This window comes from Scylla paramamosain, chromosome 26 (genome assembly GCF_035594125.1).
Source record: "Scylla paramamosain isolate STU-SP2022 chromosome 26, ASM3559412v1, whole genome shotgun sequence".
In the NCBI taxonomy this organism is placed as follows: Eukaryota; Metazoa; Arthropoda; class Malacostraca; order Decapoda; family Portunidae; genus Scylla; species Scylla paramamosain.
The window spans coordinates 20,068,262-20,086,590 of NC_087176.1; the positions used below are offsets into that span (position 1 = coordinate 20,068,262).

Consider the following 18,329-nt stretch of genomic DNA (forward strand, 5'->3'; position numbering starts at 1 on the left):
TGCAAGGAGCCATCAGGCCTACACATGGTAGTCACTGGGAAGGAAGGCATGGCAAGGACAAGCATCACAGAAAGAAACCACATCCACCGTCACAAAAACTGGAACTGACTCGTAAACTGTCCAACACAAAGAAAAAAAAAAAAGACAAACAAAATAACAATAAAAAATAAATAAATAAATAAAGTGACATCTTGACCCCAAAAGCTGATAAATACACTAGAAGGAGAGAGAGTTTACAGTCAGTTTGCATACATTTATTAAGACAACACAAGGAATGATGGTCCAGCTTCATCAAACCTTCCTGCTGTGTTAACACCAATCTCTACACATACTTGTGGTGAAAATACACATCCTTATCTCCTGTAACATACATATCATTCTTAACACATTGTACCCACTACTACACATCCTACCTAATGCATCCTTCACACACTAGCTTCCTTCCAAATCACCCTTAACCATCCTGACACAGTGTACAGGATATCCTCAGCCTCTCCTACACATCCTTCACACACTAATCTGCCGTCCTACATATCCTTTGCCTCTCCCACACACTCCTGTATTTCAAATTTCCTTTCTTGCAAAATCTACTAACAAAACTAACATATTTATACTTTTTGGAATGGTTGTGAGTTTTTTTTATCATTAGTTTGTGCAATGGGGCCTGTTCTCTCTCTCTCTCTCTCTCTCTCTCTCTCTCTCTCTCTCAAGTACAACAGGAATGAGATGCAATCATACAAAAAACATTGGAATAATACCCTTAAAAATAACAAGAATCACATCTTAGTACTAATCTTCCAGTAGTGAACAAGATAGTAGCAGTAGTAAAAATAAAAGATGCTTGAATGAAGTACAAATCCCTCACACACACACACACACACACACACACACACACACACACACATACACACACACACACATCTATCTATCCATCTCTACACCAACCGAGCTCTCCCACATATGGAGCAGCCCAGACAAAGTACCACATACAAACCTAACCCACACACTTCACACTCTCCTCCCCCACGCCACACCCCTGCCCCTGCCTCGGCCCTTGGCTGCCTGCCCTGGGCCTTCCCCTGGGCTGTGCTGGATGCTGGAGTGGGTGCTGGGGGTGGGTGAAGGCTTGGGTGCAGGTGTGGGTGTGTCCTCAGGTGCAGGTGTGGGCTCATTCTGGGAGGAGCTGGAACAAAACACACAGGTGCATTAGACACACACAGGTGACAAGTGACAGGTGTGTGTGTGTGTGTGTGTGTGCGTGCGCGCGCCACACACACACACACACACACACACACACACACACACACACACACACACACACACACACACACACACACACACACACACACACACACACACACACACACCTCAACAAATACAGCGACTAATATTTTTAACTTTTGGGGTGAATATTCTCAGCAAATACAGTGACTAATATCTTGGGGTGGAAATCAAGAGTAAAAACTGCTATTTTCTTTTGCCATACAAGCAGAAGAGTTGTGGCAGGTCTTGGCCCACTCACACCCTGAACAGGACAAGGATGACAACAGGAAGTATAAACTGATTAACTGTGAAATTAATGTACCAAAGCAAAAAATCTAACACATTACTTCTATATTTTTTTTTGTTTACAATGGAATAAAAAAAAAAAAATAAAATATATATATATATATATATATATATATATATATATATATATATATATATATATATATATATATATATATATATACATATATACATATATATATATATATATATATATATATATATATATATATATATATATATATATATATATATATATATATATATATATATATAATTATGTAATATAAAAAAAACACCACTATAATTTTTCACATTTATAATGATCTATAGAATGAAAAAAAAAAAAAAAAACTTTATATTTTCTAGTTTACGACATAAAATTTAAAGAAACAATAATTTCTCCTCCATTTTCTAGGTTACACTGATACATCAACTCAAAACACATTATTTTTTTTCTCTACTTTACACAAATTAATCTAAACTAAACAACAATCCCTTTCTTTTACAGCTTTGTACTGCTTTACATTCCAGTTCATTATAAATCTCTCTCTCTCTCTCTCTTCTAGCCTTTTTTCCATTCATATATAAACTCAAACCAAACTTATTTCTTCTGAACTAAAAAAAATTGCTATATATCCCACCATTATATTCATCTCTTATATTCTTTCTAATTAACAAAGATACATCCCCCCAGCACACACACACACACACACTAACCCCACTGTTCTATATATTCCAAAACACATTTCTTTTTTTTTTTTCCATTTCACTTATTCATCTTTTATCATTTTATCTACAGATTAGCAACTCAATTTCACTTCCTCATTATCCTTCCCAGACAAAACATCCTTCACCACATCCAACTGGCATCCTATGACCCTCCTGCCTGGCTCCTGTCTTGTCCTCAATTTCATTTCCTCATTATCCTTCCCAGACAAAACATCCTTCACCACATCTATCTGGCATCCTATGACCATCCTACCTGGCTCCTGTCTTGTCCTCAGGTGTTGCAGAAGTTAAATAATTGATATTCAAAATATCATCAGACTGATGATACAGTCTTATCCTCGGTTTCACACCACCAGCACCACCAGCACCACCACCACTTGTCTTAACCTCCTTAGCTCCTATTTTCTTCTTAGCCGGCAACGTTTTCTTCATCTTGTACCCCAGTCCTGTTGCTCTACCCCGCCCCCGCCCCGGCCGCCCTGGTACAAAGCCCCCCACCACACCCCAGGAGTGTGCAGGGCCAATGTTAGGGTCGCGCCAGGGCAGTTAGCATGGGGGCATCCGGGGGGTGGGTAGGATGCCGCAGCCAGACCCATAGTACTGGTCGTCCTGTTGGTAAAGTGTTGGAGTTAGTGTTGTTACTACTACTACTACTGCTGCTACTATTACTACTACTACTACTGCTACTGTTGCTGTTGTTGTTGATGCTATATTAGTTTGGTGCTTTTTGTTTTATATAGTGAATTGTTATGGTTCTACTTCTGTTATTATGACCACGGTGTTCCTAATACTACTACTGCTGCTGCTACTGGTCCTGCCAATAAGTTTTATATATGGATTTAATCTTTCTTTTATACAGTTAAATAACATCCTGCTATCACTACTATTACCATTACTACTTTGACCAAGCTACTTCTACTATTGGTATTACTTCTACTATTGCTACTACTTCTAATAATACAACTAGATATTTTACTGCTATCTCTACTATGATCAAACTATCACTACTACTACTTCTACTAGTACTGCTGTTACTCATCCAGTCCATCCTCCTCTTCTGTCTGCCTTCCCAGTCCCTGTCTTGACCACTGTGCCTCTTCTTTCTGTGAGGAGACAGAGTTACAACCCACACACCCAAGGAACCTGACCCAGCCTATGCAAGACGACCTCTGTTAGCTGAGAGGAGAGGGAAAGAAGGAAACAGATGCACAAGAGGAAAGAAAACCAGAAACATTTAGGCTGATGCAAAGATATGGTTTGAAAAGTAATAATGAACAGGATATATCGTGATGCAATGCCATTTTCATTCTGACTCGTTGTTTGTTGAGAAAAACCAAGAAAACATTCAATTCTTCCTTAAAGTTGTGAAAATGAAAAAAAGAATAAATAAATAAATAAATAAAACTAAATAAAAAAATAAAGAAATAGACAGAATATCAATGAATAAAAAAATATACCTTGATACTTAAATAAGATCATCAAACAGACCCACAATTACCATAACATCACCTACAAAGACCAAGCTTAGCCCCCAACCTTTATGCAACACACTCCAAGGCACCAACACCCAACACACCACCACCTCCACACCCACACTGCTCAACACCCTAACACTGACTGCCCCCCACACACACACACTTACATAACACACTCTAGGCCACCCCCCACTCCCCCTCCAGACTTACATTAGTCACCACAGCATTGAGAATATTAAGTGCCACTTCGGACTCCAGGTTATCCATACGCCATGATGTCCGGAGCAGTGGCCGTCCCCTGCAGCATAAGGCCGGCCACCCTGCCACTCCCCGGCACCATCTCCCCCTCCCATGGTTTCGCCATCAGCCCCCTCCCCTGTGACCGCCCCCCAACTGCTGCTCCTGTCACATGAGTACTCCTGTGATGACCTGAAAAGGAGGAGGTTTTTAATGACTTAATAATAATAATAATAATAATAATAATAATAATAATAATAATAATAATAATAATAAATAAAAGGTTTGGGAAGTTTTGAATCATTGAACATAAAGAAATTGTCTCCTGTTGTCTTTTATGAATTTTCTTTACTTTTTTGTCTTATTTTGTTGATTTTAAGCCTTTTTTTTTTTTCTTGCTGGTTATTTGATTATTTTTTGGATAATGATGAAACAGCACTAGTGTTTTTTATGTTTGCGTTAGGTTAAGATTAATTCTGTTCATTAGTCTCAGTGGCGGTCCCTTCATTCTGTAGGTAACAACTTGATAAGGCATCACACTCTGCCCAGAAACAAGCAGTCAGTGTCTGGAAATTACTAGGCAAGGATTACCACCTTATTCCCAAAACTCTCATTACTTTTCACCATATTTATTGAGTTTTTAAGCAATTATTCTACTTTCCTTTGCTGGTTATTTGATTTTTTTACATGACCACCTTAGCTGTACCTACCGCCGCCGTAGGAGTCACCATACTGCCGGCCGTACCCCTCACTGACCCTGCGGCGTGACTCTCAGCCTAAGCACCCATCAGACTCATCCTGCCTCACTCACTCCTGCAAAGAAAATAAAAATAAAAAATAACAATAATCATCTTCCTGCCTTTTCTTTCCTTGCATCTAAAATTACTAAATCACTTGGGGAAGATGACTGTTAGCAAGGCGCTAAATAATGCGTCACGGCAACAGGGAGGTGGGTGTGGTGGCGTGTGGGTGTGGTGGCGTGTGGGTGGTGTTGGTCTGAGCGTTGTGGGGTGGTGCTGGGAGTCCTTGCTGAATGGTGTTATGTATTCTTATTCACACTTATGTTTCTTTCCTTTTCGTTGTGACAGCTATATCAAGCTTAGGGTGTTCTGTGGGGACTTCCGAGGCTTAAGGTAACTGTGTCCTGTCCTCTGATGGTGAAATATACGTCTGTGCTGTACAATAGTTCTTGAAATGCCCTTGCCTGTCACTCCACTACTACGCCGCGCCCTTCAAGTCACCTCCAACAATACAATAAATAAAATACAATTAAACATTCCGGAACTGACGAAGGTACTGAAGGAACCTCTATAATTGGACTTTTCTCATATCCAAGGCATGTTTCTTATATAATTCTCCACTAGCCTATAAGGTATAATTCATCTCTCACTTCACACTTACTCAGGGACAGTAATTACCTTCTATTTGAGCTGTAATCGTGGAATTCTCCCGGCCCCAGGAAGCAATGCAAACATCAACAATGGCTGCCAGTTCATATAACCGTCCTGCAAAGGGTACTGTTTTCGTCTATATATTAAATCTCCCTTTTAAACTTAGAAATTTTCTTTTTTAGCCATTAAAAATTATGAATGCTATTAATAAGTAAAGAAATATTAGGTTTATAGCTATTTCATGACTTTGCTTTGAGCCTAAATCATCTCTTTCTCTTACATATTCATCTAAGTGATACAAAATTCCAGTCCTTTTAGTAATGACTCCATTTACTAGGCATAGATATTTTTTACAGCAGCGGAAAGAGGGTGGCCAACTCGGACTATATATTAATAACAGAGCTGTGTAAGATGATGGAACGGGTAATATTGAACAGGCTTATATATATAAGGTGGGCCATATACTCTCTGGCAATGTACATGGCTTCCTAAAAAGTCATTCCACAAGTCATTGTTTTGTTGGGTGATTTATAAATAAGGATGCTACCTGCAGAGCTTTCGTTGATCTTAAGGGTGCCTTCGACAGGGCCAACAAAGATGTTATTGTTGCGCCCATCCCTCACTCCGGGCGGGCGTGTTATCCACACGGGTATAGGTAGAGCAGCGGAGTCACACTCTGAACGCCGGGACAAGGCGCGCGTGCACACACACACACACACACACACACGAGGCCAGGCCACAAGGGAAAAACACGGGCACTATTTCCTAAGTTTATTGACAAATCCTCCGCAAGTACACTGCTTTACAAGTTCACAGGGGCACCACAAGTCTCCCAGGGCACGTCAGGCACTCAACAGGCAGGCACACACTGGCTTCCTCTCCGGCCACGCGTCTACGCTCTCTCTCTGTTCCCGCCTCTCCCAGTGCTACCACCTCCCACAGTGCTGCCACCCGCACCAATACCCCTGGTGTAACATTATTATGAATTCATTTTCAAAGGTGTCAAAGGTAGATATTTAGGATGGATCAGGGACTATTTGTACAACAGAACAGCACAGGTTTGGTTTCAAGGTGCAGTCTCCTCTGAGGAAGTCTTTGAGCTTGGAACACCACAGGGTGGAGTCCTTAGTCCAATGCTTTTCAATGCTTTAATGGACAAAATTGCGCGTTGTTCCTTCCCACAGGGCACCCAGGTCCTCATCTATGCTGACGACATGCTCCTCCAATGCGCCACACCCAGGACTCTCCAGTCAGCTCTGTTACAACTAGCAGCATTGTGTGTTCAAATGGGACTTGTAATTAATGAATGTAAAACCAAATTTCAAGCCAAAGGGAAGGTCTCTCGACCGCCCACTGTAAATAATGTTCCCATCCCTGGAGTTCATACACACAAGTACCTGGGTGTACAGCTGAGTTTCAGGAAGTCACTCCACGCTGTACACTATGTTCGAGACCTCTGTCTGCCACGGCTATATAGTGCCACTTCGGCTGTTAGCAAACAGGGGCCTGGGGACTGGCATTCCAGTTCTAAGGATGTTCTATATATCTGTCGTACGGTCCATCATTGACTACGCAGCTCCTATTTTAATACAGTTTAGTGCCACCCAGCTCTGTCCCCCTGGAGCTTGTTCAGAATGAAGCCATGAGAATAATTTTGGGATGCCCCAGGACTGCAAGGACTGAGGTCCTCAGAGCTGAACTGCACCTGCCGAGTATTATGTGTAGGATATAGAAAATTACTTGTCGTAATGTTGGTCGGATGCTATGCACGGGCTCCGACTCTCTAAAGGGATCACTGACCCCCTGTATCGTGATCCACGGACTCCTACAACTCCATACCTCAGGAAGATCTTGGGAGTTCTTACAAGTGTAGGTACTCGTATAGCCGAGGCCTGTATTAACGTTGTTATGTCATCGCTCCAACCCTCACCGTGTCAGTGTTGATATTCACTCACTGCATCAGCCCAAGAGGGACTGGCCTCCTCATGTGCTGCAAGACATGTTCATGACTAAATTGTCCAAGTACCCCCACGTTCAGGCTATTCATGTTTATTGTGATGGTTCAGTCAATGGCAGCAGGTCCGGATGTGGGCTGTTCATCCGCGACTACATTTCTGCCAATCACCACACTGACACTGAGGTTTCCAGGCGGCTCCCTGCACACATGTCCTCCACTAGGGCAGAACTGTATGCTGTTCTGGAGGCGCTCCATATTGTGGCGCCTCTCCGTAAGGATATATTCTTCTTTGTTGACAGTCAGGCTGCACTGTATGCTCTCCAGTCTACCTCCCCCCATGGACTGTGATCTAGTTAATAAATGTCTTGATCTCATCCACACCCTAGAAGGTGCTGGTGCCACGGTTCACTTCACCTGGATACCCTCTCATGTGGGTATCCCGCTTAATGATAAGGCAGACTGCCTTGCTCAATGTGCTTTTCAGGACGACACAGTGGACCCTGGCGCTGAGTACACTCTGGGCTATATTAAGAGTAGCATTAAGGACTTTGTACATAGTAGCATTAGTGATCAGTTGTACATAGTAGCATTAGTGATCAGTTGTACATAGTAGCATTAGTGATCAGTTGGAGCTTTGTTTCCATAGGCAGTAGTCTTCTCTATGTACGTGTCTCCCAGAGCTGCGCTTACACCTATGGGAGACACACTGCATCACACGACAGGGTGGCAATGAGGCTCAAATTAGGCTATAAATACTTTTGGAAAGTCAGTGCTTCTCCTGGCGTGTGCTGTGTGCTGTGTGCTGCACCAAGGGGACACACTCTGCGTCATTATGTCACGGAATGTCCTCTCATTGGTAAATTTAGGCTGCGAGGTCAACATGACTTGTATAGCCTCATTGACCATTTCATAGACTCAGCCACTCTCAGGGAAATACTCAATGAATATCCTACGTTTGGTCCCAGACTGTAGGATATTTTTACAATAAGGTGTACAATATCTGTATTTATTTATTTAATTATATTTTTGTAGTGTATACTATCTATTTTTATATTTTTGATACTTTACCTTTACCTCTGGAGCCTTTGGGAAGCAGGAGTGTTTCACAGTACTCCGCACCTCTCCCCCATCTGTCTCTCTCTCTCTCTCTCTCTCTCTCTCTCTCTCTCTCTCTCTCTCTCTCTCTCTCTCTCTCTCTCTCTCTCTCTCTCTCTCTCTCGGAAAAAAAAGTGGTATTAGATTATCGCACGAGGAGGAGGAAAAAAGAGAAGAAAATAAACACAAAGAAGCAATAAACCAAAAAGGAAAACAAGGCCAGCATCTTTCCTTCTTTAATTTGAATTTCTTTACTTCGTAATTTTCTTATCTGGCGCAGTCCTTATATATGCATTAATTTCACTAGTACAACATTAATGAAGAGGAGGAGGAGGGGGAACAATCATATGCATTTCATAGCTAGAACCTTAACTTTCCTTCCTCCTCTCTTTTCTTATTTAATCATTCTTTTCACTAATAAGGAGAAGGAGCAGATAAACATGAAAGTAGGAAGAATAATGGCGTTCGGTAATAAGGAGAGTCTGCTTCCTCCCCTCTTTCTTCACATTTCATTCCTCCTTTCCTTATTTGATAATTTCCTTTGCTAACACAGAAGGAAAAGGAGGAGAAGGAGTTAAACATGAAAAAAGAAGAAAAAAGAGGCGTGTGTTTTGTCCTTTCTTTCTTTACTTCATTCTTTCCTCCCCTGCCTGGCGCCTCTCTCTCTCTCTTATAGGTGCGGGCGGTGCTGCCTGTGGAGGAGGGCGCAGCTGTGTACCACTGTGAGGCGCAGCTGGACGGCAGAACCATTGTGACTCACTGCTTGGAGAAGAACAAGGTATTAGGCTTATCCCCTATGCTATTTTTAGTGTTTTTTAATAATATTTAACATGCTATCATTTTTTTTTATATCAATATATCAACCTGCCATTTTTGCTGCTTTGAACGTTTTGCAGCGGCGCCTGTGCTAAATGTGTGTGTGCCTTATTTCCTCCTATTTTTTTTTAACATTGAGACTTTTTTTTTTATATCTAACGAAGGCAAAGTGTTTACCATTAGCGTATATATGAGTAGACTCACAAGAAAATAATTATAAACTGGGTAGGTACTTGACATTGCCCACAGGGAGAGACTGCCACGTGTAGGCCTGACAGCTTCCACCACTAACTCATTTTCCTGCTGTAAGCCCTACACACTGGTTCCCTTTCCTCACACAGGCAGAGAAGGTGTACAAGGAGGCTTTGAAAGAGGGGAAGACTGCCCTCATGACACGAGAAGACCCTGACTCAAGCGACATTCTCACGCTTAACCTCGGCAACTTTCCTGCGGGTTCGTGGTTGTGGTGGTGGTTGTGGTTGTGGTGGTGGTGGTGGTGGTGGTGGTGGTGTGTGTGTGTGTGTGTGTGTGTGTGTGTGTGTGTGTGTGTGTGTGTGTGTGTGTGTGTGTGTGTGTTTGAGAGAGAGAAAGAGAGAGGTTACTGTCACCCGTACCTCTCCTTGCCTCACCCTTACCTCACCCTGTCTACAGAAATATCTAAAAACATTGTAGGTATGAGGAAAATAGCATTATAAAGGTTGCTGCCAACCTACCTCAGCCTTCCTCACCTTGCTCCACCCATACCTTAGCTTCCTCACCCTACCTTATGCTGCCTCGCCCTGACCCACCCATACCTCACCCTCTCTCACCCCGCCCGCTTCTGCTGCAGGAACGAGGGCCAAGGTCACCCTTCGTCTGGTGATGGAGTTGAGGGCTGAGACAGACGGCATCATCAGCTTTGTTTTGCCCACAGTACTCAACCCGCGCTACACCCCTGCTGACCACCCTCGCAGGCAAGGTAGGTCAGCTGAGGTCACAGGTCGTGTCAGCTCAAGGGAGTGTGTGGTGGGTTTGAAATGCACTAAAACACTTGTAGTTGTTATTGATTGTTATATTCCGGATTATACCAGATTGGTTTGGGGCGAGGAGAATTCGCTGAAACGCTTAGAATGCATTCACTTTTTATTTTTCTATTACCTACACTAGCAAAACACATGTAATTGTTATTTTCCATTACCTAAAGCTTCAAAACATGTAATTGTTATTTTTCTATGATTTACCTCAACAAAACACATGTAATTGTTATTTTCCATTACCTAAAGCTTCAAAACATGTAATTGTTATTTTTCTATGATTTACCTCAACAAAACACATGTAATTGTTATTTTCCATTATCTAAAGCTTCGAAACACATGTACAGTGGAACCTTGGTTTTTTAACTTAATTCGTCTATGAAAGCTGTTCTAACTCGGAAATGTTCAGAAATCAAAACTATTTTCCCCACAGGAATCAAAGTAAAAATTGATTAATCCGTTCCCGCACACCGTCGCAGCAGCTCAGGACAAGGCCTGGATTTTTTTTTTTACCCGGTCCACTTTTTTTGGGGGGGGATTTATTGTTTTTATTTATTTATTTATTTTTATTCTTCATATTCATATGTAAATCAGTTTAAATAAGAAATAAAAAAATAATGTAGAGTGAAAGAAAAGGTGTGAAGTGTTTTCTTTTTTTCATGTAGGAGGGGCACCGGTAAAGAGCAACACAAATATAATAATTGAAAAAAAGAAAAGGCCACGCCACTGAAGTGACGTCCCCAGAGCTGAAAGCAGAAGACAAAAATTACAGGATAAGTGTTTTGAAACCTCCCTCTTGAAGGAATTCAAGTCATAGGAAGATGGAAATACAGAAGCAGGCAGGGAGTTCCAGAGTTTACCAGAGAAAGAGATGAATAATTGGGAATACTAGTTAACTCTTGCATTAGAGAGGTGGACAGAATAGGGGTGAGAGAAAGAAGAAAGTGTTGTGCAGTGAGGCCGTTGGAGGAGGAGAGGCATGCAGTTAGCAAGATCAGGAGAGCAGTTAACATGAAAATAGTGGTAGAAGACAGCAAGAAATGCAACATCAGCCAATCAGCTGCGAGCTTATAAACCCACCGAGGCTCCAGGAATCTAACTTAAGTGAACAGACTATAATCCAGTCATTCTGAAGCATCTTTACTGTACAACCATCTCTTATCTTTAACCACTTTGCTCCGGATGCTTAAAAACACACGTTGTTCATTACGGCGCAGGCCTGCGAGCGGTAATTTATCTCATTTATAATACTATAATTCTCTCTCTCTCTCTCTCTCTCTCTCTCTCTCTCTCTCTCTCTCTCTCTCTCTCTCTCTCTCTCTCTCTCTCTCTCTCTCTCTCTCTCTCTCTCTCTCTCTCTCTATATATATATATATATATATATATATATATATATAAGAACATAGGAACATAAGAAATAAAGGAAGCTGCAAGAAGCCATCAGACCTACACGTGGCAGTCCCTGTATGAAATATACCTACCTATTTCCACCTATCATCCCCATCCATAAATCCGCCTAATCTTCTCTTATAGCTCCCTAATGTCTTAGCACTAACAACTTGATTACTGAGTCCGTTCCATTCATCTACCACTCTATTTGAGAACCAATTTCTTCCTATCTCTTTTTTAAACCTAAATTTTTCAAGCTTGAGCCCGTTATTTCTTGTTCTATCCTGGTTGCTGATCCTAAGAATTTTGCTTACGTCCCCCATGTTATAACCTTTATACCACTTAAAGACTTCTGTCAGGTCCCCTCTTAACCTACATCTATCTAAAGAATGTAAATTTAACAGCTTCAATCTCGCCTCGTAAGGAATACTCCTCATACCCTGTATCCTTTTAGTCAATGTCCTTTGTACTGATTCTAATAGATCTATAACCTTCTTGTAATATGGGGACCAAAACTGCACAACGTAGTCTAGATGAGGTCTGACCAGCGTCAATTATAACTTTAATATTACTTCAGGTCTTCTACTTTTAACACTCCTAAAAATGAATCCTAATACCCTATTTGCCCTGTTTCTGGCCTCTATGCATTGCTTTCTTAGACAGAGTTCAGAGCTAACTATAACTCCTAAATCTTTTTCGTACTTTTAACCTACTAGAGCTGAGTTGTTTATTGTGTAACTACTGTGTAGGTTTCCTCTACCTACGCTAAGTACATTGCATTTTTTTATGTTAAATTGCATTTGCCATCTGTCTGTCCATTCGTTCATCCTATCTAAATCTGCCTGCAAAGTGATGGCATCTGATTCTGATCTAACTAATCTACCTATCTTCGTGTCATCCACAAATTTACTAACATCACTACTAATTCCATTATCCAAGTCATTGATATATATATTAAAAACAACAATGGCCCAAATACTAATCCCTGTGGCACCCCACTAATTACATTACCCCACTCCCAGATTTGGAGCCGTTTATTACTACTCTCTGTCGTCTGTCGCTTAGCTATGACTTTATCCAGCCTAACACCCATCTATCCTACGTGCCCTAACCTTTCTCAGGAGCCTCTGATATCAATATTGATATCAATATTGATATCAATATTCTCGAAACTGCTATTCATATTCTGAAAAAAAAACAAAGATTCATTGGTTCATATTAATAGAATCATGAATCTCCAACGAGGTGTATAGACTATCATATTGTGTCTGTTTTCTGTCATTCACACCCTCTCTCTCTCTCTCTCTCTCTCTCTCTCTCTCTCTCTCTCTCTCTCTCTCTCTCTCTCTCTCTCTCTCTCTCTCTCTCTCTCTCTCGCGTCGTTTGTCACTGTATTAGGATAAGCTGCTAAATACTTATGTACGAGTATAGTGTAGATAACAGCTTTAGTGCAGCCACTTCTTATGTACAGTTGATGCCATTACATGTAGTGAACATAACTCAGAGCGGTGAGCCTTGACTCTCTCCTGGCTGTGAGCTTGGAGTTGATCACGCACCAGTCCACCAATCAGAGGACACCTTAAATTTTATTTTGCAATAAAAGAAATTAGCAAAATTTGAGGGGGTAGGGGCGAGGTTTGAGAGGGTAGTAAGGAAGGGATGAAAATGGAAACCTGGAGCGCAGAAGAAATTTTGCCCGCACCAGCCGACGACGACATGGAACGCGCCGCCGAAGAAGACATGAAAGAAGAACGCGCCGTCAAATGCTGTGGCTTCCTGTACCTGCTGCGGCGACTCTTCCGCAGGAAGAAGAAAGCAGCAGTGCGGGAAGCAGCCAAGACCGACAACGTCAAGGAAAAAGTCATCGAAGACACAGAAGAAGAAACTATTGAAGAAGAGACAGTAACGCGCGCCATCGTACACGCAGAGGAAACGATGGAAGATGACGGAGATAACGGAAATGACGAAGAAAAAGACTTTGTAGCAGATCAAGAAATGAAAACCTGCGAAGATGAAGCATTAGTAGAAGCGGGAAACAAAGCAGAAAATAACGAAAGCGACGATGGGAAAGAAAAACCCACCCACACTAGTAAGAAGAAGCGTAAGAGAAAGAAGCGAAAAGTGAAGGTGGAGAAGGCGCCTCCGGTTAAGGCAGATGAGGACCTGGCGATGGGCGTGAAGCAGGTGTCCGGCGAGGCCTCAGAGGCCCCTAAGGCCTCTGAGGCCCCCGATACTCCTGAAGCCACAGAAGGCGACTCGGAGGGCTGGACGGTGGTTGCCTGCAAAAAGAAAAGGCCCAGGAAGGTGAGGGTACAGCCTAGCCTGCCTAAGGAGACTGTGGCGGAGACCCCTGAGGACCCAGACCCCCCTAAGAGGGACTCAGAGGGCAAGGAGGTGGTGGGCCGCGGCAAGAACAGGCCCAAGAAGGTGAAGGCACCTAGCCTGCCTGAGGTGAAGGCCGCCATCGAGTCTCCTCGACGCCAGCAGCTCGAGGCGAAGAAAGGAAAGCAGCGGGCTGAGAGAGCCAAGCAGCAGCGTGCGCTGGACAGCGTGCGCCGCTCTTGGCAGGAGGAAGAGAAGGAGGCCACTCTCGCCGTAGCGCCCCACATGCGGCGCTACATCGTTGGCCCACGCGGCGCCACACTGCGGGAAGTGTGCCAAGAGTTCGCTGGCGTGCGAGTGTGTGTGCCGCCTCCCTCAGACACCCGCACCGCCACCATCAGGTTGTGCGGACCTGCCCGGAAGGTTCCCGCCGCCCTGGCGCGCCTCGAGGCCTTGCTCCGGCAGGCCGAGGTGATCGAGGCGCAAGTGGCGGTGACGCCACGCCAGCGGTGCCACGTGGTGGGTCCCGCCGGCGCGACTGTCAGGAGATTACTGCAGGAGTTCCCTGACGTGCAGGTGAGAGTGCCGCCAGCAACAGACAAGGTGTCTCGCACCGTGCTGCTGCGCGGCCCGCGCACCCAGGTGGCCGGCGCGGAGGCATTTGTCAGGGGCTGTCTGGAGGCCGCTGGCCGCACCGCCCACGCCGCTCACGCTGGCCACCGTCACGCCCACCACGCCCGCCGCCACGCCCACAATCTCGCCCATCAGTGAGGCGCCATTTAATAAATTAAATGATCTATTATTCTGTGTCTATTAATATGTATTTATGTGTGTGTGTGTGTGTGTGTGTGTGTGTGTGTCCTGATGAATGTGTACATGTATAGCCATATAGAAGGGCATCATAACATTGACAATATTCCAAGTTATGATGACATATGCATGAATATGTACCCATGACAATATTCCAAGTCATGATAAAATGTGTGTGAATATGTACCTATATGTTTTCCCATGTAGAAGGCCATCATAATATTGACAATGTTCCAAGTTATGATGAAATATGTGTGAATATGTATATAATATATGTATATAATATATGTATATAATATATGTATAGCCATGTAGAAGTCATATGTATGAATGCGTGTATGTATTGGCATAACTTATATAATATTCAAAGTCATGATTAATTTGCTTACGTGCGTTTGTGTGTGCGTGAGTACGTGCGCGGGTGCATATGTGGATTCTAACATGGACGAAAGGAGAAAGTGTGTGTGTGTGTGTGTGTGTGTGTGGAAGAGAAAATAAAAGAAAACGAACAAAAAAAGTCATCAGCGACCAAAAATAAGAATGAAGAAACTGAAGAAATAAAATCAGAAAATGAACAAAAAAAGTCATCAGCGACCAAAATCAAGAAAGAAGAAATTGAAGAAGAAATAAAATCAGAAAATGAACAAAAAAAGTCATCAGCGACCAAAATGAAGAGTGAAGAAGTCGAAGAAGAAATAAAATCAGAAAATGAACAAAAAAAGTCATCAGCGACCAAAATCAAGAAAGAAGAAATTGAAGAAGAAATAAAAGCAGAAAATGAACAAAAAAAGTCATCAGCGACCAAAATCAAGAATTAAGAAGAAATAAAAGCAGAAAATGAACAAAAAAAGTCATCAGCGACCAAAATCAAGAATGAAGAAGAAATAAAAGCAGAAAATGAACAAAAAAAGTCATCAGCGACCAAAATCAAGAATGAAGAAGAAATAAAAGCAGAAAATGAACAAAAAAAGTCATCAGCGACCAAAATCAAGAATGAAGAAGAAATAAAAGCAGAAAATGAACAAAAAAAGTCATCAGCGACCAAAGTTAATAATGAAGAAATTGAAAAAAAGAAACTAAAAGAATAAAATAAAAAAAAAAGTTATAATATTTCTAAGAAGCATACTACTTTTCGTCTACCCCTTTTCACTCCCTGTTTCTTTTATTTACACCCAAGGAGGAGGAGGAAAAGAAAAAGCAAAAATGAACAAAAAAAGTCATCAGCGACCAAAAACAAGAATGAAGAAGAAATAAAAGCAAAAAATGAACAAAAAAGTCATCAGCGACCAAAAACAAGAATGAGGAAGAAATAAAAGCAGAAAATGAACAAAAAAGTCATCAGCGACCAAAAACAAGAATGAGGAAGAAATAAAAGCAGAAAATGAACAAAAAAAAGTCATCAGCGACCAAAATCAAGAAAGAAGAAGAAATAAAAGCAGAAAATTAACAAAAAAAGTCATCAGCGACCAAAATCAAGAAAGAAGAAATTGATAGTAAAGAAGAAACTAAAACAATAAAATCCAAAAAAAAAGGAGGAAAAGAAAAAAAAACGTAAATGAACAAAAAGTCATCAGCGACCAAAGTTAATAATGAAGAAATTGAAAGTAAAAAAAACTAAAAACTGTGTGTGTTTGCTGATGCAAGATTGATAATTCACCATTAATGAAAAAAATGTCACCCCAGCTGTAATTTTGTAATGAATAATAAATGTGTCAATGATATAAGTCCTTTTTTTTTTTTTTACTGATATTGTTTACTTAAGATTTCCCTAAAATAAAATAAAAAAAAAAAAATAACAAGGAGGGAAAAGAGAAGAATGACAGTAACGGTATAAGAATGACAGCGGTAGATAGTATGAAGGTGTGTCTTAGCGGCATGATAGAAGGAGCGGCATGATTAAGTAACCAGTGAGAGGGAAAGTATGGCACAGAATAAAGGAGATGGAGTTATATGTAGGGATGGAGGAAAAAGAGGAGGAAGAGGAGGAGAGAAGGGCGGTAATGACTTCCCCTGAGGACTGTAATGAGGGATCCCGGATCTTTGACTGTTGGAAAATTAAACTGTTAAATGAGTACTGAAAAAAAAAAGGCTTGTATTTGCTACTTGGTGGTGATTGGTGTATATATGTATGTATACTCAGCATTGAATACTTATGGTGTAGATGTTTATCTATCAGCGTGAAAAAAAAAGACAGTGGAAAAAAATGTTTTCAAAATTGTTAAATATAGAAATTTCTTTAAAACTTCTTTCTTTCAGTCAGTCTTTATATATATATATATATATACTCGTATATATATATATATATATATATATATATATATATATATATATATATATATATATATATATATATATATATATATATATATATATATATATATATATATATATATATATATATATATATATTTTTTTTTTATAGATTCCTCTTTATATATATTTTTCACTACCTTATTATTAATATTTTTTTTCACCTAAGACGCATGTTTCTTTTCGCTTGCCTTTTCTCTCCCCATTCCTTTTATTTAAACACGATTTTTTCTCTCACAGAATTCAGATTTTTTTATTTTATTTATATTCTATCATATTTTTTTTTGTATATATTTCACCTATATCCTGTTTCCATACTTTATACTATTCTACTTAAGCCATATATTTATTTTATTCGTCTTTTCTCTCCCTATTTCTTTTATTTACACAAAATTGGTTTACCCCTCACTTCAATAAAAGCCTTTTTTTAGTTTATCTTTTACCCTCAAATTTCTGTAAAGATTACACGATATACCTGCAACTTGTTTTCTATCTTATACTTTTTACTTAAGATTGATATTTCTTTTCGTCTGCCTTTTCTTCTCCCTTTCTTTTATTTACACCCACTTCTTTCTCCCTCGCTTCAATTGCAGTCCATGTTATTATATTTTTGTATAGATGTCGCTGTGTAGCACATGTATTTTCCTTCTCTACGTTATAATATTTTCAAGAAGCATACTACTTCTCGTCTCCCCTTTTCCCTCCCCGTTTCTTTTATTTACACCCAATTCTTTTCTCCTCACTTCCCTACCTCCCCACTCCTCCTGTAGCTGGAGTGGATTAGGGCCAGTTATGAGCTCGTGAGTGTTTTCATCATCACGGGTGGGGCTGAGCGGGAGCCAAAAGCTATCTCTAATTACTGTATCCTCCTCCTCCTTCTCATCCTCCTCCTCCTCCTCCTCCTCCTCATCCTCCTTCTCCTCCTCCTCCACCCCCGGGTTCTAATTGGCTTTCTTGGTGTCTTTGTTGACTCAAACTGCGATAATTATGGCAGCGGCAACAGTGCACGTGTTTCTACCCTCCTGAACACCACACACCTGCCCCCCTTCCCATCCCCCCCCCCACACACACAAACACACACACGCATGTTTTAATGTTAGCAATATTCATTAAATAAGGAAAAAAAGTAATCTGAGTATCGTTTATTTAATTTTAGTAGCTGTTAGTAAATATATAGAGAAATTGTGTAATGTCTCTGTCACGACACACACACACACACACACACACACACACA

General features: G+C 41.1%; 1 protein-coding gene and 1 long non-coding RNA gene across 3 annotated transcripts in view; one reads left to right on the forward strand and one right to left on the reverse strand.

Annotated features, from left to right (window-relative positions):
• Positions 1–239: 239 nt before the first annotated feature.
• Positions 240–6,217, reverse strand: LOC135113792 (uncharacterized). Of its 2 annotated transcripts, none has more exons than XR_010275032.1 (6): positions 5,931–6,217; positions 5,411–5,497; positions 4,699–4,805; positions 3,966–4,184; positions 2,668–3,383; positions 240–1,183 (listed from the first exon to the last, which is right to left on the reverse strand). It is a non-coding gene; the product is annotated as an uncharacterized LOC135113792 (long non-coding RNA). The 2 variants fall into 2 exon arrangements; XR_010275031.1 differs by having other exon boundaries at positions 4,703–4,805; positions 5,931–6,215.
• A 2,795-nt stretch (positions 6,218–9,012) lies between these two features.
• The window catches only part of LOC135113934 (von Willebrand factor A domain-containing protein 5A-like), a 14,037-nt gene continuing 4,720 nt past the window's right edge, over positions 9,013–18,329 (forward strand). The window contains exons 1-3 of the mRNA XM_064029536.1: positions 9,013–9,213; positions 9,593–9,704; positions 10,081–10,209. Of these exons, the coding sequence (XP_063885606.1) occupies positions 9,641–9,704; positions 10,081–10,209 (193 nt within the window). The 5' untranslated portion in view covers positions 9,013–9,213; positions 9,593–9,640. The remainder of the gene's footprint in view (positions 9,214–9,592; positions 9,705–10,080; positions 10,210–18,329) is intronic.